This window comes from Poeciliopsis prolifica, unplaced genomic scaffold (genome assembly GCF_027474105.1).
Source record: "Poeciliopsis prolifica strain line A6 unplaced genomic scaffold, Auburn_PproV2 SCAFFOLD040, whole genome shotgun sequence".
In the NCBI taxonomy this organism is placed as follows: domain Eukaryota; kingdom Metazoa; phylum Chordata; class Actinopteri; order Cyprinodontiformes; family Poeciliidae; genus Poeciliopsis; species Poeciliopsis prolifica.
In genome coordinates, this window is record NW_026562415.1 from 280993 (window position 1) to 302459 (window position 21467).

At 36.6% G+C, this 21467-nt stretch overlaps 1 protein-coding gene across 7 annotated transcripts in view; it reads left to right on the plus strand.

The window, feature by feature from the left end:
• Nucleotides 1-21467, plus strand: part of anks1b (ankyrin repeat and sterile alpha motif domain containing 1B) — a 177196-nt gene that overhangs the window by 88277 nt on the left and 67452 nt on the right. For all 7 annotated transcript variants that reach the window (XM_055054854.1, XM_055054853.1, XM_055054852.1 and 4 more), the window contains exon 13: nt 8766-8952. In XM_055054854.1, coding sequence (XP_054910829.1) covers nt 8766-8952 — 187 coding nt within the window. The remainder of the gene's footprint in view (nt 1-8765; nt 8953-21467) is intronic.

Consider the following 21467-nt stretch of genomic DNA (forward strand, 5'->3'; position numbering starts at 1 on the left):
ACTGCAAACATCATGGGGTTATCAGCATCGTGCCCACTGGCTCCGTGTCCTACTTTGCTGGGTGTGTGAATCATTTAAAAGGAAAACCCCTTTTTTTTTTCTCTCATGATGCAGTTTCTGATTACGGGGAGCGCATGATGAAACTCGTGTCCTCTATCGTCTAATAAGATGCCAAAATCAATCTACATTTTAATGTGTGAAAGTCTTGATCTTCAAAAAAAGTTGCAGCGTTAATTTCTTTTCCTGTTTTTTTGGGCTAAAAATACAGTTTTTAAATTTTTTATTATCAAATATCTTCAAAACACCTTTGAAAGTTGTAGAAGAAGACTGGATAGATTGAAAAAAATAGAATAAAAGTAATTGTAAGTACATGAACAAGTTATAGGGGCTAAATTATAGACTCAGATCTCACTGTAAGGACTACAAATCTTTTTTGTCCTTGAGATTTTCTGAAATAAAGTGCTGCTTGTGGGAGGAATCTCTGTACTTGTTAATTTCACAATCCAGTTTGGTTAGAAAACATAATTATGTCGTTTAGTCACTGATTTGCAAACTTGTACGGGTGTATTTAAAGGAGACAAGCTAAAGTGGCCTTTATTTCAATGTTTTTCATCATAACATTGGAAATCAGCTTCATAAGCATGTCTGACACACATTTCTTTACTTATTTATGATTTTATTCTAGTTTTATTGCATCTTTTGTCTCCTAAAAGAGGGACTAGGCAGTGCACAACCGCTAACTATTTAGATCTGGCTGATTGTCAAAGATGAAATCATTCAGTGACTTCACTATGCAGTTAAGATCCAAAAAGAAAGTTTGAAAAATATCTCAAACTATCCTTTTAAATGTAGTCCATTAGGCTATATTGGAATAAAACCTCATATATTCTTTAGTAAAGGATGAAGAGAAGAAAAAATATATAACAGCCTAAATAAATAAATAGTTTTCTAGCTGAATACTTGGAGTCAGATTTGACTTATAAGGGAGATGAATCAAAAGTATAGCTGCAGCACCATTTTAAGTCTCTTTGTGTAAAGAAGAGTGTTTAATCTGACTTGTATATTTATGTTGCAGTCTGTGAGCACACTTTAGAAGGAAGTAGCTACATAAGCATTGCCACGCAGGAGCAGACCCAGTGGCGGTGTGATTGAGTGGATAAGCCGCTCAGATGCGTGAATCCTGAGATGCACACACTCCAGTGGAGAAGAGATAAGGCACAACAGCTTCAGACCCATCCTGAGGGGCAAAGATAAGATATTTGTGCAGAGGATATACCAACACAGATCACTGCATGTAACACAGGAGTCACATAAATTTTAACTTTACCTGACTACATTAGATTTCGGTTATTTACTTCATTAAGTTAAGATGAGCCTTTCTGAAAACTGAGCATGTCAAGTTGGTGACTTCTGGTTAGGGTTATACAAGTAAATTTGGGAATATTTGAATGCGCTCCACACTTTTAAGATTTGTGGGGTTTTTTTTTTAATAAAATAACTTTTACTTTTACTATTTTACTTGTGTTGGTCCGAGGTTTGAAATCCCAGTAATCGACAGAAAACGAACTTTGTAGTTGTAATAATTCAAACTGTTTGAATACTTTGCATCAGAATCACATTTATTGACTAAGATTGTGTGCAGAAATAAGAAATTTGCTTTAATGCAGACACTAAATTTAAATAAATAGTACAGACATGAATGTGTCCAGGATGTGTGGGGTCTGCAGTGATGTTAGTTTATGACCTTTTACAACCTCTGTATGGAGGTCGGGTCTAATAGTCTGTTTGCATTGTGTCTCCTAATTATTTTTTAAAATGTAAAATTCCCTACATTTCAAGACATTCAGGAGTGAATTTAATGCTTCAGGCAACACTCGTATAGTAATAACCTTTTCAGTGTGTTTTTCTGATTTACTTGGAGTATTACTTTCCATGTGGGTGTAAGGAGACCTTTTTTGTGTTCACAATTAAAAACAATCTGCTTTCCCAGCCTTTGCCCCCCACGAGGAAAGGCCGGGGTCGTACGCAGCTAATTGAACAGACTAATGCTGAAAGCTCTCCAGTGGGAGTTAGTCTTCTGAGCTGTTTTCTGGCATTTCCCACCCGTATTAAGGATTTGCGTGTAGCATTTTGATGATTTCAACAAATCAGGGGGGCTCAAACACATCATTAGTTTTGAGCCGAGAGATTTGGTAGCCTCAGCCGGCCTCTGTGCTGCATTTTGAAATATTTGCTGCCATAAATGTGGAGGGAAAACGGTTTCAATGCTTGATCGGAGATGATGCCTATAAAAGGTATTCACCACATTTTTCTTTTGTTTTTGGGGGGCAGAGGGCTTTTTGGCCCAAACTTTAAAGTCTAGGTAAAGACACTTCACAAAATAATCTCAATTAAATAAAAAAAGTAAAACATAAAATAGTTGACTGCATAAATATTCACACACTGCTGTAATTTTAGACCAAGATATTGATTTAAAAGGGGTGAATATATATTCAATTACTATTTTTGTAAAAATTTGTTTTAAGTTTTGTAAACTTATCAGAACAGCCCAGTTTTGTTGTTGATTGATTTGTAAAAGCAGTAAAAAGGTTAACGAAGGAGGTGGATTGTTTTTACTGGCACTGTAAAAGCAAAATACCAAAAACTACCTGATGAAACATGAGGAATATTTTCATAAGAGTAAAGGGGATTAGCAATTGAATTAATTGAGTGTGTAAATGATGGCAATGTTGCAATTTTTTATGGTAACAGATGAACCTTATCAACTCGGGTCCTACTTTCTTATTTTTTAAATTAATAAAAAAGTGGCGTATTTCTTCTAATTTTAAGTAGAAACCCTTCGGTTTGGAAATGCTCTCATGTGTATTTTACTGCAAAAAAAAAAAAAACAACCTGATTTCTACAGAATGCAGCCAAAAAAAGGAGCATGATGACTGGGATTACTGGACAAAATGAGACCAAAATACACCATCTTGTTTCCCGCAGTCATAATGAATGACTTGTGTAATCGGAGACTGGATTTCATGAGTGATTCAAAGTTATTTTTAATCAGAATGGGGAAATTTACAAAGTGGATTTATGTCAAAACAACACAAACTGTTCTGAACTATGTGAACTAATTTTTCTATCCAAACCAGAAGAAAAATCTGGTTGTATTAATGTTTATTTTATCATTGGTAACTGAATTAATAATGTTGGGAGTAAGTGCTTTTTTCATAAAAAACTAAGAAAACATTTTTGCATCGTGGCTCAAAGATCAGAATGTTTTTTGATTAGTCGAGAGGTGAGAATATATCAAGAGATTACACTTCACTTATTTTGCATTTAGTGAAGATGTTAAGAGAAATGTGGCACATGAGTGGACAAAGGTACTTAATGCAATATCAATCAACACAGCAAAATAAAAGTGTCTTTGCATGTTTTTTGTGTTTGTGTCAAAAAAGAAATTAAGGATACGGACAGAAAACAAACAACCTGACAACAAAAGACATGAATAACAATTCATATTCATCCTAATTAATTTTAATATAATCAGTCGGGAAGTTGCCCCGTCATCTAAAAATATCAATTGCAGCCATAATCAAGAACATAATTACCTTTCAGTCTCCGACTCGTGTTGTTTTACAGCTGGCATCAAAGGGGAAGTAATTGCAACAGCATTGATTTAAAGTAAAAGTGTCTTTTAGAGCTGCAAGATAAATCATGTTTCTACAAATATCTGAACCACTGGTCAGCGTAATTTTATGGCAATAATTACATTCTTCAGCAACAGTTGCTTTGCTTCATTTTTCCTCGAGTTTTTTTAAGTCGGTGTTAATTGAGATTTTGAAGGTGTGTGAAATTTATTAACACCCAGGCTCATTAGAAAGACGTTAGACATGTTTCCCCCCAGCGGTTCTGTTCCAGCTGAGGAAAAAGGTTTCTTCTGAGCCTGATCTGTGTGTGTTCTGCCTCTGCATCTGTGTCTAAGCTCATTAATCCCCTTCCAATCGGCCGTGACATGTTCATTAGCCTGCTGCCCGTTTGCATTGTTAATGCCAGGCCTTATCCGGAGCTACAATGTGTTTTCTGGTGTATTCATGTGTAGTTTAATAAGCTTGAGTCCAGAAAGAATATGTAGAGGCCAAGTGCACAGACAAGGCTGATGAGTGCTGTAACAAAGAGAAGTTGAAGTTGCAATTGAACTCGTTAAACATCTCGGAGGAAAAATCCCGGCGTGTTGAGCTCCTGCTGAAACGTGGCAGGAAACGGCAGCTGAGTCACCGCGTTGGATGAGGATTTGATTTCAAAGTAAACATCACAGAGTGAATTAATGATCAATTCGTTTCTTTTCTATTAACTCTTCATTTGCATCTGATCATTAATTCTTCAGATGTCAGAGCTTCATGATATAAATAATATTTGCAAAACTATCTGGAAATCTTCACATTTTGTGACGTTTTAACTGCAAACTTTCATTTGTTCTACTGGATTTTTTTGCGATAGACATAACTGTACTTTGGAAACATGATGTGACATAAATGTAAAGTGCAATGAAAATAAGTGTCACCCCCTGAGTCTGGACTTTAACTAGGTCATTCTAACACATCAGTATGCTCTAACCTGGTCCTGTGTATCTCTGGTTGTTGGTTTTTATTTGTTATCCTGCTGGACAGTGAAAGGCTCTTTTTTTGTTTTTGCCTTTCTTTTTTGGCATATAACATGTTTTCTTCCTACTTTTACCCAAAACACTACAAAAACACAAAATTTTACTCAGTATTTTTGGTCTAGTTTCTCATTCAAATATCTTACTCCTTGAAATAAGACACAATTAACATATAAGCAATTTTTCAATGAGATACAGGAGCTTGTTTTAAGTCAAAAATTTCTTAATATTGATAAAAAACTACTTGTTTCATTGGCAGATTACTTCACTTATAGCAAGACATTTTCCCATGTTATGAGTGAAATAATCTGTCAATAGAGCCAGTACTTTTTTGTCAATATTAAGGGAATTATTTTCTTAAAACAAGCCCCTATTTGTTGCTGAAAAGTCATTGATGATTTAGTTTTGTCTTATTTCAAGTGTAGTAAGATATTTGAGCTAGAATCTTGCAGTTTAAATGTTGCCACCATTTTCAATAAGGTTCCCCGTTACCTACTGAAGAAAAGCACCCACAGCATGATGCTGACATCACCATGTTTCCTCCATGCAGATGGTGCATTCAGGATGATAAACAGTTTTGCCTGAAAGGCAAAAAGTTCAACTTTGACTCATCTGACTTGAACACCGTCTTTCTTGTCACCTGATTTGTAGCAAACTTAAGTAATTTTCCACTTCTTTGATGTTGCATTACATGATATATCAATACTTGTGGATGTACCATAACAAAACGTGACAAAGCTCAAATACCTTTGACAGGGCACTGCGTCGGTGTTTCCTTTGGTAAACCAAGTAAAGTCCAATAAAAGATAAATGGAATAAAATCCTGTTTTTGACAGCAGGCTTGTGTATCCTCCTCCTCTCTGCCCACTCAGGGTGATTCCCCATTGGCCTCATATATCATTGTCATTATTCCCTGATGCCTCTCTGCATTGTTGGGCTCTTGTCTAGTTGATGCATTGGACCTTTAAACATCACAGCTCTCCTGTTGGTTGCTGCTGCAGAAGTGTTATTCTCCAAAAGGGACAGAGAGTTGTAAAATAAAAATAAAAAAGCGGAGTTTATTGCTGTGCTGTGTACTGGAACATCAAGCTGTCTTTGATTTGTCTCTGTGTTCTTGTATTACATTTTAAGTGTTTTGATTTATGGCAGATGACAGACTGGAATTGCAGGATGAGGTGTTGTTGTGAATTTTCAATTATTTTGAGCTCTGTGCTGTTTGTGGGTCATGTTTTTGAATTTATCCGTCTCTTCTGAAGATTGTAGAGATTATAAGATGAGGATGAGTGTTGTCTGGTGCAACCGAGTAACACTTTGCTGCTTTCCTTGATTAGAAGAGGATTATTGACAACCGACTGGCAGCAACTCAAGTTACTAGCCAGTTTTTCAGTTCATCTCTGTTGAAGAAAATGTTTTAATTATATATTTTTGTCTGTACTCTTTTTCTGGACAATGACAGATGCCTGGTAATTCTTTCTATAAGCTGACAAGTCTTCTTCAGCGGTCAGTCGCAGGCCAAACATTATTAAGGCTGAAGATTTTCCTCTGTGGACTTTATGTTGTTGAAGGAAAAGGACATGCAGTGTTTTCGCTTCATTTTAAATTCTTCATTCACATTTGTCTCAGTTCCTCGTTTTTGTCAAAGATGGAAAGTCAAACATTGATTGGGAGAAAAATCCATTTCACTTTGGGCTGATGTTCAACACAGGTTAAAGTTAAACTCCGACTGATTGAAGGAGCGCTGCAAGAGGCATGTCTGAATTTATCAAGTGCATGTCCTTCAGTGTGCGATTGCCAAAGCAGACAAAGAAGAAGTTCAACTAAACTGAAAACAAACAACTTCACCGCAACTTACAGGAAGTTAAGCCTTTAATTAATCGTACAGCACAAGAAATAATGTTTATTTGTTTGGTTCTATCAGCTACAGTTTGACTTCTTCTCTTTCCTACTGGAGTGTTTTCTTCTGCTGAGATGTTAGCGGTTCATAAATCAGATTTCCTTCCGCTAGCCAACATAAACTCTTCATGCTGTCCGTTAGGCTTTTATTTCTTTTCTTTTTCAGGCTTATTTCTATCAGTTTTTCATGCCCTGATGCTTTGATGTCTCCCTTGGTCTACCTGGATGTTTCCCCTGTCAGAATCCTGCTTTGTTGTTTTCTTCTTTTTCAAAATGATTAACTCCTTCTGCAGCTCTCCGTGAGGATTTCACTTCCACAAAGATGTTTATAACCCTTTCCCGTGAAGGCCTTCAACTGCTGTTTTAACTGCAGCTCCTTTTTAATATTTGTATTTGTTTTAGAAAAGCAATTCCTTGACTTAAACTGGAAACTGTCATCACAAAGCCAACTTTCAGCTGTTGAGAAAAAAAAGCTTTTTTTCTTATCTGTGATTTCAGATGATCAAACACAACACTCAGTTGTGTGATAGATTTTAATATAAGACCGTCCATAAATCTAAAAAATGTTTTTTAATGATATTACTCCGCTTCCCCCTAATCACTGTCAACCATCTCCTTCTCAACCTTTTTATCTGTTCTCCATCAATTCTTCAAGTGTCTGCCCTTCATATCAATAACGCTCATCGCGTTTCTCTCCCGCTCTTCAGCTTTCAGTATCTTCTTTTCAGATTCATCTCTGTCCCTGGGTCATCCTCTTTGCTTTGGTTTTTAATATTCAGCCCATCTTTATGTCCTATTTTAAACGGTTCTAGTAGAAGAGCGTCCTCTCCTGATCCTGTCTCCATTGTCTTTCCTCCCTCGAGTCACAAAAGAGACCCTGAAGGTCTCGTGAAGGTTGTTGCATTTCCATCTTTAATGTTTCAGGGTTTTTATTTTTCCGCTGTGGTTTAGCATATTGATTCGTGACACACGCGCCAGCAGGGTTTTAACTGTAAGAGCTGTTTTTTAAGGCACAGCAGCAGGTTCCTGGGAGCTGCAAATACTTCATTATGTAAGACGTGTTTACCAGATGCCAATTTCATTTGTCTTCATCTTTGCTGCTGCTTTCTCTGATGTAAATTAGATCTGAGCTGTTAGTGCATTTTCATCTCTTGTTATCATCTTTTTCATAAAGCACGAATATTGAGATTCTCAAACATTTTAACTTGAGTAGAGACATTTTGCATGAAAGATCTCTTAGCATCTACATTTCAGAAAGTTTGCTTGCGCTGATGTTTGATACCAGAAATTCTTTTTGTTACCTAATAGTTATTAAAATTTCATTATTGAGTCTGCTAGAGTATTGAATTTTATCTGTTCACTGTCAAAGTACGATGGTTAAATGGCTTTCAGAGCTGCTAAAGCAAATTAACGAAGTTCTTTCCCACTGCCAGCTGCAGGTGTCGCTCCACTGCTTTAAGAACTACAACTTATCCACAAAACTGGAGGTAGATTGAGGGGAGTAACCTTCAAGAAGATAAACCTGTAAGCTCTGACAACATGAGAGATTACATTATGCCGTTTGCTGCAGGCTCCGGTGGACCAGTTTGTGGTAACTTGAGATAATTAGACCATTTTATTATCTTTGACTGGACTGCGTAAGGCGGCTGATATTGCTTGACTGAAAATGAATGCTGCTTGTCTTGCGGATGAGTAAAATAGATTAAAGTCATCTTAATGTCAACACATTTGTTTGGCAGAGTTTTCCTCGGTGTATTACAAGCCTGGCGGGCCACCAGGTTTTACTGGTGCCCCCGCCAGGCTTAGCAATGTTAATTTATTTTATTTTATTTTTTTAAAATAATTGCCTTTTTAAAGGCTTTATAGTTGGTCTTTATGTATTAATCTTCCAGTTTTCCAATAACGCACAACTATCAAGTGATATTTCCAAATATCCTGTCAACTATAAACATGTTTTACCTCAGAAAGATGACGGGCAGCTGGATGACGAACCAGGCACTGGGCTCAGCAAGTTTTCTGTTTGGGATCATTCTCAAGTTAGAAAACAACCAGTTGTGCTATCAAATTTTATATATGCACCAGATATAATTTACTCTTTTGCTCAACATATACGCAAATATTTGGTTCCTGTTTAACCTTTTCAGAGCAGCAAGGAGCTCGGTTTTAATATTCAACGCATTGTTTCATCTCACTAGACCTGGTCTTTTTTTATTTTTTTTTTATGCAGCCCAAGCAACGCACGTCCCTGTCTTCCTCTCTGGATGTCCAGAGGCCAGTCAACCACAGCTGCGAACCCAGTGAGGTGAGCTCGTCTCTGGGCTACGCCAGCTTCAGCACCAGCCCTCCCGCCAGCCCCCCCCTCAGCCCCAATCAGGAGGACTCTGCAGGCTCCAACGACGATTGTCAGCTTACAGGTAGAGCCCTGGTGTCTATTTCCAACTAAACGACCACTGTTTTGAGAAGAAAAAACATTAAAACCTGCACATGTAGTATGTTTATCCATCTGCTGGCGTAGTTATAAGTGGTTTTAGCTCAATAGTTTATATGACTTTTGGCTTTAAGGGTAAATTTGTTTTTTTATTTGTCGCTGCTGTTCTTTTTTCGCTGCATCTTTGTTGCCAGAGAGAGCACAGAAGGTAATCGCTTCTGCCCCGGGGACCAAATGAGATCTTATTCCCTTTGCCCTTGGTGTGAAGAAATTGAAATCATATTTCTGCTCCTGTCACACAGGAGGGTAAACCCAAGAGGTAGACAAACACCTTATAGGCAGAAGTCAGATCTCTGGAAAAAGACTGTTGGCCTCAGACTGAGGTGGCAGAAAGCTTTCCATTCAGACTGAATAGGACTGCAGAATTCAGAAGCTATCACAAGTTAAGTTGGTTTTATCTAATCTCAGGAAGTAAAGATATTTAATTGAGATACCTTATATTTTTACTAAAATCAACCATTCAAAGTCAAAAAGTATTTGTAGATGTCATAAGAAAATATTGGCTTCATATCTCAAGAAAACACAGTTTGCAATTTCAAGATAATTAAATATTTTCTTTTGAAATAACATTATTCATTCATCATGTTCTGCCTGTCATCAAAATGAGTTTGACTCATTTTCCTGTCGACACTCTTCAGCTTTAGCTATTAGTAGCTAGCTTAAATTAATATGTACAATATTAGATCATCCACTTACACTAGCTGATATGCTAATAATATGTTATATTCCAGCAGTAGTTGATTGTACCTTTTTCTGCTTGAAAGTCCTATTTTAGAAATACAAGAAATCACTATTTAATTAGAACAGGGACATTTCTTCTCTGTGCAAATTTTACAAGAAATTATTGTAATTTTTTTTGGATACCTAAAATAAGTTTTAAAATGTTCAGTGTGCTCCATGTTATGTCCAGTGTGCACTTTATGGCTGAAGTCATTTTTTTCTTAACAAATTAGCAGCTGCCTGTTTGACTGTAGCTCTTGTGAATCAATTTGTAAGCTGACAATTGGATAAGATCATCGCTCTCCAAAGGAAAACTTCACAACATATCTCAAGATCAAGGTTTCAAAACATCAGCAGAAAAAGTTACTTTGGTTCAGTGGGGAGTCCTTTTTACTGTCATAGCAGATAAAGTGTTGTTGGTTTCATTTAATGATGCTTGTTCTCCCCTGCTGAGTCTCAGTCTCATCTCCAAATGGAATAGAAGCGAGAATGAAATGAGGTGATTTAACGATTAAGTTGCTCACAGACATTTATTAAAGAAGCAGATGATAAAAACAAACAGATTTCCTTTCGCTGCTTCTCTGTCAGATTCACCTCTGACCTTCATGTCATTGATGTCATTTCCTTGTCAAGCTGCTTGTGTTACCATAGCAGTGGGACTCTTCGTTGTCATGGCGAAGCAGTGGCCTTGGTTACACTCATTAAGCAGTGATGTAATCATTGGTACCTCTGTGTCTCACCTGGCTTTCAGTCCAGCTGTCCCTCACACATGCACACCCACACACACACACACAAACACCTCTACACACTACTACCAGGCACAGAGTGGGAGCAGGAGAGAGAGAGTGTGTGTGCGTGTGTGTGTGTGTGTGTGTGTGTGTGTGTGTGTGTGTGTGTGTGTGTGTGTGTGTGGGTGTGTGTGTGTGTGTGTGTGTGTGTGTGTGTGTGTGTGTGTGTGTGTGCTTGTTTCATCCTACTGCAGTTGAGAAACCCTGCTGGACTTTGATCGGTGTGGAGCCTGAAATGAAAAAAAAGAACACACCATCAATCCACAGGTGTGCGTGTGTGCATGTGTGTGTGTGTGTGTGTGGGTGTGTGTGTGTGTGTGTGCAGCAAACACACACTGACTTAAAAAGAGTGAAACCCTGAGACATCTTGTGCTTTTATTCCCATTGAAGTGCTGCAGGAGTTGTGGTGTAGCAACAAGTTGTTTCCCTCTTGGCTTGATGATGATTTCTTCTGAGGAACTAATCAAAGTCAAACATTTCCCGTTTTGACCTTCAGCATCTTCCCTATGTTTTCCATAGGAACACATTAGAAGTCCCACTCGAGCATCTCTTAATCCTTTGTGACCTGTAATAGCATGAATGTGTCTTTGGTGTTTTGTCCTGTATGCAGTGAATGGGATTTATGAATATGCTAATTTGGCTCTGCTTACATCGAAGCTTCCCAATAGACTTTCCTTCCATAATGGAAAGAGCAAAGCAAATTAAAATAATGATATGAACTTTCTGTGGGAATCAGAGTGCAGCAGCTTCGTCACTTTTGATTCTTGGTGGTCGTGTCCAGCACAGGTGATTGGAATATTGTAGGAGAGCAAGATGGTTGAAAGAAAACCAGCTGTGAGCTGTGGAGTGTATGATTTGTTCAACATTTAATAATTTTGGTTTGTGAGCAGGTTCTTTATTTTTTTAAATGCACAACAACTCAACACAACAGGCTATTGTCTGGGTGTTGTTCAATTCAATAACATCGGCAGGAGAAAAATGAAATAATCAAATGATTGCAAATTAGTGTGTTTGGGAGCAAAGTTGAGAGCTGGTGTTTAAGTGACACAAATCCAGCATTGTCATTTTGGATAAATAGTTTTTCTTTGAAAGAACAAAAATAACACTGAGACATCAAAGCAGGAAGATTCCCCAATCCAGCTCTCTTTTTCAATTGCTGTGGTCTTTACAAGAATGCCTTGATGTGATTTTGTGTACAGTATATGAAATAATGAATCCATAAAAAGTGAGAGAAAACATTGAAACTGAAATAGTTCACGTAAATAAATAACCAAAGATCGCATATTCCATAAAACAGAGTGAATTTCTTCTTTAATTTAGCTTCAAGCATTTGCATAAGTGAATCCATAATCCACCGTATTATTTTCTTAGAGTGACTACTTTGTAAAACACAGGGAGATCATTAATAGTGCATGCAAATATGCAATAGAATATAATTTTCGTTTATTATTTTGTTACAACCCGAAACAGAACGGTGTCCTGGACCGAGAGCCTCATCTCCCATATAAAACAAATCAACTTAATTAGCGGTTTAAAACAAATGTCTAACAAGCCTAAAGTTTCTTTTAATGAAATGTACAATTACTTTAGCCTTGACAACAATGGTAATTTGATTTTGATATAAAATTGTTAGAAATGTTTCTAGGACATAAAGAAAGACAACAAAGTCAGAGTTTTCAGAGTATATGTGCTTTTTCTAATGATAAAAATCAAACATAAAACCTCAACAACATCCAAATACTTAAAACATTTTACTACATAGCACTCTGTTTTGTGTTAGGCATTTCTCCTCCCCACCTCCTTCGCTCTTTCTCTCTTTTCCCCTCTCTCTCTAGTTCACTGTCTAAACTTCCTGCACCAGGAATAGATTGGCACCTATTTATTTTTTCCATTTAAGTTTTTTTTCACAATTCCTCCCCTCCTCCTCCTCCGTTTTCTTCTGCCGCTCTGCTCATCCCTCCTGCTCTCTCCACTTATTAGCCGTGTACGGCTCATTGTGGGGTAACCATGGTAACTAGAGGCTAACAGGGAGGGAAGCGACGCAGACAGACCGAACAGAGCGGCGCTACATGCATGTGGGTACAGAAGACAGAGTCTCGGGATTCAAAGGATGCCAGTGAAGAAAGCGAGTGGGTGATGGAGAATGGGAATCTTGTGTTGCAGGGAGGGGATAGGGATGCAATGTGAGAATTAAAAACGAGGACAAGGAAGTGAGGAATCACTTTTATTATTCTGCACACCATACAAGGTGCTTCCTTCCTTGCCTTCACATCTGTCTCTCCTCTCATTTTCTTCCCTAAAATCTATAAACCGTTCTCTGATGCTAAGCTAACAGTACACACAATGATCCCCACCCCCCACTCCTCCAGCCATGCAGCAGTTTTTGCTGGTGTCAGCCACCTGCGTAGGCTGCTGGACAAAAAGTAGCCCTATTTATAACCCAATCTATCACCAGGGCTGCTGTTTTGCTACATAACTCAGCTTTATGCAATCCCAGCCACAGACAGAGTACCAAATGCAGTGCAGTGTTTATGCAGAAGCAGTTGCAGTCCATGAATTATGCAGAAGCCCCCTTCAATAAGTCGGTAACAAACATGCACCAACCTGCAGGTGTCAATTTGTTTATCTGGAAACGCGTTAGTTGCTGAAAACTTCATAGCTTCTCGTAAGCTCTTTTTTTTCTTTTTTACATTTATTTACTTATTTTTTTATGTTTTGCAGCAGCTTTCTACTTTAAAGATTTACAGTTGCAAAAGATAGTTTTTAAATTTAGACTGTTGAGTCATCTGAGTACTGTACAGATTGTCTTTTCCACCTTGGCTTCACTTTTTGATTAATTTTTCTTTGTCAAATTTCTATTAAACTAACAGTAGACCTCTGTTTTTAAGTGTAAAGGAGTTTAAATGATGATCAATACAAGGTTTAATTCATTCATTCAGTTATTTTCAATGAAATAAGGAATATTTGTTATCTGCTTATCAGAATATTATTACATAGAGTATTATGAAAGGGGACTATTGCCTCCAGAAAGAAAAACAAAAAATACTTTTTCTTAGATTTAACCCTAATTTTATAGTTTTAGCCAGTTATTTGTTGTTGCCAATATTCATCACAAACCCATCTCACTATAGAAGTCTGATTATTTTGTGTCCATTTTGCTCTTTTGTTCAGAGCTAAACATTCTCACTCACCTCACAGTGCAAACAGCCCAACCGAGACAAAACCAATCAATGATCTTGATCAATTAATGAGCCTTTAGTACCTAAACAATGGACAGTGTTGTGTGTTTGACTGCACTGCTTGTTTTACACAGATAATCCACCTTAAACTCATTAAACTGATGAATCATAAATATCACTTAGCCCACCTGCACAACATAACTTGATGCATAATTTTAAAATCATTCTTTTATTTTGTAAGACATGCCTACAAATGCCCCCCCAAAGCCTTGAGATGTACGGATCTCATTAGAAGAGGAACAAGATTTAGCAGGACTTTATACCTGTGTTATAAATTGAAAGCATTTACCTTTGGTGAGTACCGAACTCTGTAATTTAACTCTAATTAAAGTAAAGTTGTAATTAATGACTAGTAAGATCTGGAGCACACCTTCTTTGTGCTTGACCTGATGCAGCTGCATTATCAAGGCAGGGTCGGGATTTCTGTTTAAACGTTCATTGTTTTTCTAGCCAGGATAGCAAGATGATTTGTTTGCAAGTTGGCAAAATTATTAGGAGAAATTTTTATACATCCCTAAAATGTTTCTTTGTGTTTTGAAGTACTGCATGACTGAATCAACCGTTTTATGTTTTCTTCCACCAAATATCTCTCAGGAGTTTCATTCAGCTACTTTTGTAACGGAAGAATCTACTTAGGGTTTCTATTTAGACAGTACAATAATAGTCAATGTGCTTTAATATTTCCACATTGTTCTTTTCTTCTTAGTTTCCATCTGTTTTGTAAACAGCAAAATATCCACTGTACATGATGCTGCTTTCCCACTTTGGATGCTGTTATCCCTTTTTTCTCGAAATGTCGTGGTTTTCTTCAAGTATAGTTTCAAGTATAGTTTCATCAAACGATTCATTTGCAAAGATAAAGCTCTGTATCTCATCTATTTTCAAACTGTAATGTTCCTTTTTAACTTTTGAAGTAATGACTTCTTCCTCAGGTACAGGACTTGTTTCACTGCAGATATTGAGACTGTTTTATAGTTTAAGTAATTCTATCTCATTTGAAGTTTGTTTTAAAGTCAAACATTGGTCTTTTAGTTCTTTTTCTATGCTTAATGCTTACATTACCATCTTGGCCCGAGAGTTTAATGCTCCTTTCAGTTTGTGAGTCCAAACGCAATAAAATAATAATTACTCTGAAAGTCGATCAAACTCCCCTGCTGCACCAGTCGTTACATATAAATGTGAGAGCATCTTTACCAGTGTAGATGGAGTATCTGCATAATGTAGCATGAGACAAAAACACACAAATTTGGACAATTATTTAAATACAGTGAATTGTTCAGCATGTTTCAGTCTCTGTAGAGATTTGTCCAAATTCAAGCTTTCCTGAGTGATGTATTTGCACACTTGTCAATACCTGATCCCGTCTATGCGTCATTGAATAATTTTCCATTCAGTTTGTTCTGGTTTAGCTGTTAAAAGGAAGACCCAACATAATGATGAGTCATCGTGAACACAAAAGAAGCTCACACAGACAGCCAGACTGTGTTCAGAATAACTAAATGGAAAGAATGTGGAGAAATGTACTGTGAAAGTCATCCTGGTGTTGGTCACACAGAAAAAAAATGAAATCAGGAAAAACCTTATATGGTTCAACATTTTCCAGTGACAGATGAACCGAAGCAACCCTTTTGGAATTGAATTTATTGTTCAGAAGTTTTAGGGTTGATAGTTTAAAGCATCACAAGGTGATGATAAAGAAAATCTCCAGTTTGATGTAACTTAGATATGCTTACACACGAGTCAAGAATTTGTATTCAGTGTTTTTTCCATAGATAATAAAAAAACTCAACTTCGCCGCTGCTTTCTGTCTCACACCAGCACTAAATGCATTTCCAGTGACACCAGTGAAAGACTTCCGTCACTTTTCATGGGACTTGAAAAATGTGTTACCACAGGAGACAAGCCTGTTGCTGTGGCAATAAACTTTGGAGTCAGAAATGAAAGCGCGAATTCAGCGTGTGGAAAGTGGCTCCCATCCACCCGAAGGCTTGCTTTAGATACGCACAGGCTATCAGCAATAAAGAAATGCTCTCAGCAGGGAGTTGCTATCTGCAGTGTTCCACAGAGAGAAGTCGAACCCAGACTGTTGGTGCGTTTTGCTGTAAAACCACTTCTTGTGTCACAAACACTTTGTCTCCAAACAAATTACCAATGCATTCACTTTTTGTTTTTAGGTACGATAAAATATCCAGGGTTTTAACTGGTAAAAAGTGATAAAAAGGCAGAATTAGATACAGAATCAGATTTTGTGTATTGATTCATGAGGAAGTGACTGACATTGTTTGGTAAAATTGTATATTTAGCTGCAATTGTTTGCCCACAAGAGATATTTTGATGGTAAATAGCAGCAAACAGTGATAAAATAAGAAATCATACCATTTTTTAAATTTGTGAATATATTCAGATATGGCTTGAAACTTCCGAAATTTCCTGAATGAGTAAAAAAAGGGCTTAAAAAACATCTATAGAGCATATTTATTGACATAAAAGTTGTAAAACTTACCTGTGGCGTTACAAGCATTATTTGGATGAAAGTTTAATTCTCTGTTTATTGTCTATGAACACCTCCAAAGGATAAAATAACTGAATTAATAAGTTTGACCTGTTTGCTGTTTAGCCATTCCATGCAGTACATTTTCATCAGAGCAGACAGAGCATCTGCATAGTGTATCTGGAGGTTATGTGACTTTTTATGAGTTTGTTGCAGAAATCATTTCTTAGTTTTTTACATATGTGGCATCTGAGTTGTAACTATGTAATTTTCTGACATGTTAGCTTGGCTTACTTAGAGTAAGCTGATGTTACAAGCTATTAACGCTTTAAAATTGAAACAAAACTAACACAGCATGGGCGCTTCCTTGATTAATTTAAAGTAACATCTTGGTTGCAATGGAAAGTTTCTGCTTGCCTCTTGAAAGTATTTTTGTTTTCATTTAATGTGACCTTTCCAACAACCCTCAAAAGAAAGATTTTCCTGGCTCTCATTTTTAACTCAACTATTTTTTTGTTTGCCTTCTATGTTTATCAACTCAACCAATTATCATACGATGTCGCATCATCTGGATGTTGGTTTGTTAGCGCAGCCCCGCCGTAACTGGATGTTCGCTTCAGCTCCTGCAGCACCAGCTACATGTAGAGATGACTGACAGCTCAGATATTGCTCTGTAGTTTTTAATAACAGTTGCTGCGCTGCCACAAGAGACGCAGCGACGACTGCATCCTTATCAGATGTTTGGATCATCTCCCAGGTTCTCCCGCTGATGCGCGCAGAAAAAAAAAAAAAAAAACAGCACAATGTGTTTTTGTTTTCTGCATGTGCGTTCCTTTGAGGCATTTTCAACACAAATGGGGGACATGATGGTGATGTGGCAAGACTGCTTGTCACCTTCTTTTGCTCACGTTTGTCGTGTTTTTCTGTGGAAATTCGGAGTACTCTGTGACCTTCAGGCTGTGTTAAAATCAATAATGAATGAGGCTCGGGTAGATTTTTGATAACCTGTCATGGATACTGGACTTTTAGAAGCCTGTTGTGATCATGTTAGGATTTACTTTGACAGATGAAACCTTATTTTCACCCCATTTTCTCTCCTTCCCATTTCAACATGCTTTCACCTGGTCTCTCGTTTATGCCTCATGTCAGTCAGGCCTTCATTCTGTCAGACACTTTATTCTCCAGACACTTTTGTTCTTTTCTCATTCCTTGTTTTCAAATTCCACCCTTAACTTTACCTTGTTTTAAAATTTCGTCTCATTGCAACAGACTTTCACCATTGCTTGATTGTCTTTCTCTCAAATTTCTTCTGTACTTGGTTAGAAAATCTAAAATGAAAGTCAATTTTATTTTCCTTTTCCTCCTTTCATTTTTTCTGTGCTCTTTGTGTTCATTTAAACTTTGACACATTAAATGTGCCTCAATTGCAAGATGACAAAGTATTTAAATGTAAAGAATACATAATTCTTCTCAACTTTATATGTGTAAAATTGTACTAATGGTTTAATCTCAAAAGCAAATCTTCACTTCTTAAAAATCACACTTGCAACATCTTTGACATGCTAGCAAAATCTGATAAGAAAAGCTTCAAGTTGTAGCTAAATTGTTATGTATTCAGCATTTTCATGATTAATAAATAAGATATTTTAGGATACTTTATATTGGAAAAGAATATTAGTTATCTGTGAATTGATGTGACATCCCACCTCTGAAGCACAAATTAATTTTAGATTTTTTCCTTTCAATATGCTGCAATAAATGTCAGTCAATATGCAAAACAAAATAAATTCAGGAGTAGAGACTGTTTTGTGACCAAACTACAAAAGTATTTAAAATAAGGCATTTATTGGTCAGCAGTTACTGCATTAGTTCAGTGAGAAATGTTAAACTTTGAGGAAAGTCTGTCTTCAGAGTCTGTGTTGTAAGAAATGTTAGATATAATTTTGTGTGTCTTCTGTTTGGTGCCATTTCTGAAAGGAAGTCATGAAAAGCCTAATGGGATTTTTTTCTTCGCAGTTACCATTTCCAAAGCAAAGTGAATCCAATATAGTTTGAAGTTTTTAGAAAAATACGAAGTTTGTGTATCCACTGTTCTCATTCAAATGGACCCACAAAATTAATAACATTTTTCTGTTGAACTTGGAAAACTTAATATGAATGCACTTGTATTTTTTTTATGTTGCTTTTATAATGACGTCAGCCCACAAGCACCGCAAAAACAGATTTTCATAATTCTGTGAAAGATAATGACTGAAACACAATATTTAATTAAATTATAGAACATAATACTTTTTAATCTGAAATGAAATTGTGTACTCAGATTGCGTAGTTTCTGAGCATGTAATAAAGTCGGCACGTCGGAGCCGGATAACCGCAGTTGGAACTAATAAAGTTAATTATGCCCACATTCCAGTTCCATGCCTTTCATAACAAGTTTACAGGCTGTGTCATATTTTAAAGAGGCATATAAGGAGTAGCAGCTTGTGATTTATGCTATACATCCCTGTTTTCTTTATATATGTAGTGAATAAACCATCTTAAGATGTAGAGTCAGAAGAGAAAAAAGCCATGGAAAAAGTGTAAACATCAACAAAACAATGTTTTCTATATTTGTTCCCAAAAATATGAAATGATTTACTATGAATATTACTAGGCTGTTTTCTGGTGATCATAGTTATGTAGGCATGTACAGATAGTGACCTACTTTCAGCGTTTGTTGTTTTGTTATCCAAAAGTATATCTTAACTAAAACAGATTAGACTAAAGGATGTCAATTATTTACCAGTTTACAGTTTTAAAGTTTTACCATGTAATTATAGAGGAAAAAGAAAACAGAATATCAAAAAATGCTTGAGTTTAAAAACTTTATTTAATGTTCTAGTTTTCTAAAAGATAAATATATTGTTTTAAGCTCTAGATTCCCTCATATTAAGTTTATTATGATCAACTCATTGTAGGCAGCTTCTAGCTTTAGCATGGTAACTGAAAGTGTTGCTTAAGACTTGAGGAAGTCTTGATAAATTACATACTTGTGATGTTTACTGCGCAATCACAGCTGTATTAGTGTTGTTGTTTCTTCAGAATTGAACACATCTTTTCCAAACAGTCTGTCTGCAGGCGGTGCTGCTGCATGCCACTACCTGTTTGCAATAGTATATTTTGTGTCGCAATAAAAATCCAGGTATGCAGTGGGTTGCATCCGCTGCTCTTTCACCATTCCATTCTTAGATAGTTGCTGCTCTTCATCAGAAGAAGACATAGTTTTACAATAAAAGGTTATTGCTGAACAAAAGCTTTGATTGCTCCTTCATTTGAGCCGGTACCTCTCAGGTAAGGAACGCAGCTTTACTGAAACACATTTACTTTGGGAGGACAGCGATTGTTTGGAGCCAAATTAGAAGTATAGCCTGTCCTGTAATCATGCTTCAGTGAGTTATAATTATGCTATTTTAACTTCGCCTCTACCTGAAGCTACACAACCGTTGAATGTACTTACTTGTATGTAATTTACTTTACGGATTATTTATCTTTCTCTGTAAAAACCCTTTTTTCCAGCTCTGTTTACTCCACTTTCCCCTCACTTTCCTGGAGGCTGAAAGCTCCCAGAAAGTCAGGTTGTTCCCATAGCTATCAACATGCTCACCTGTTGCCATTGGTCCTCAACTTCAGCAAAAAAAAAAAAAAACAAAAAGCAAAGGGTGAAGAAGAGTTCTGAGTAGAATGAATAATATACAGAGAGAATACAGTGCAAGTTTAAATATGAAAAATGTTACGGTTTTAGGATTTAGGAAAGGAATGGCCTCAAAATATTTCACTGAGTTGTTGTGCAGATTTACCATTAATATTCTGTAGAACAAATGACATATTTCCCCACACAAATACATTTTCATAGCTTTGAATCAGAAGTCAAACTGTTTTTTTGTTTAACTTTGCTACTAGCTGCATATCTTATTCAAAATAACAAAAAAATACAAACAAAAAACTAATTAGAAACCAATCAGTTCTAATATGCATCCACACTCCTCTAGCATGTACGGCTCAAGCCAGCTTTTCAAACACCTCAGCTTGTTTAAACAGGTTGAACTTTCAGATTGAAATATTTCAAAAAGGTATGTTTGAACTGATATGTTTTAATTAGATCCTTCCTATAAGAAAACAGACAAATCCCACGCTAATGTTATTTTCCACTCAGGAGGATAAATGTGATGGCATCAGTGACCAATAATTTAACGATGTCAAGTTTTTGTTACATCATTTGAAAAAAATTTGCTTCTTCTAAGTAGCACCTGGTTTCAATAGGTGAAATAGTGACGTATGAAAATGGAAGCAAAGATTCCTGAGCTTTCAGAGGCGACCTGGGAAGAAAAAGTCTAAACATGATTGCAATAATCGTAGTCAGCAATAAAACTTTACATTCTTTGAGATTTATAAAACCTGCCATCTGGATTAGTTGAGCAAATTTTTTGCCCTTTCAAGTTTTTTTTTTGGAGGTACAATAAATCTATTTGAAAATGAGGTCATCTGATGGAGTTCAGTTGTTTTCTTAAACTTCTTAGTTATATTTTCCTTAATGTCAGACATTTACATGTTTTGCTGGTAAAATTGATGCTTTAACAACACGGATCAATTAAATAGGAGCTAAATACATTCTTGAACTGCAGGACTGAGAAATATAAGTATTTAGGATTAAAGCTTTTTCAATTTGCTCAGTGCTTGTCAGAGCTTGGTTTGCTGTTGGAGCTGAGATGCTATCGGCTCTATTTCGATGGTTGTGAAATGTGTGTGTGTATACACAACCATCTTAAAAACACACACCCCCGGGGAGAAAAGGGGGGAGTGGAGCCAAATGTTTCACTACACCTCCTAAAATCAGCAACAAAAGGATAACTAGAAAGATTTATGAACTGCAGTGTTGTATTTTACCAAAATAAATGTTGTGAAGAATGGCTAGGGTGTAAAAATGTGGCATTTTACATCTCATTTACTGAAGAAAATGAAATAGTTGTCTTCCTGTCTGAGCTAAATGTGAGAACCTGCAAAAATCAAACCCCAGACAGTTTGTCGGCTTCTCAGTTCTCTAATAATTTGTTACTAGAGGGATCAAAGTTGGCAATACAAAGAGAAGTTTTCAAATTCTGATAATTTGCTAAATTTTAACTACTTGGCCAGTCAATGCAATTAGTTCCAGCAAAAGAACCTTTTA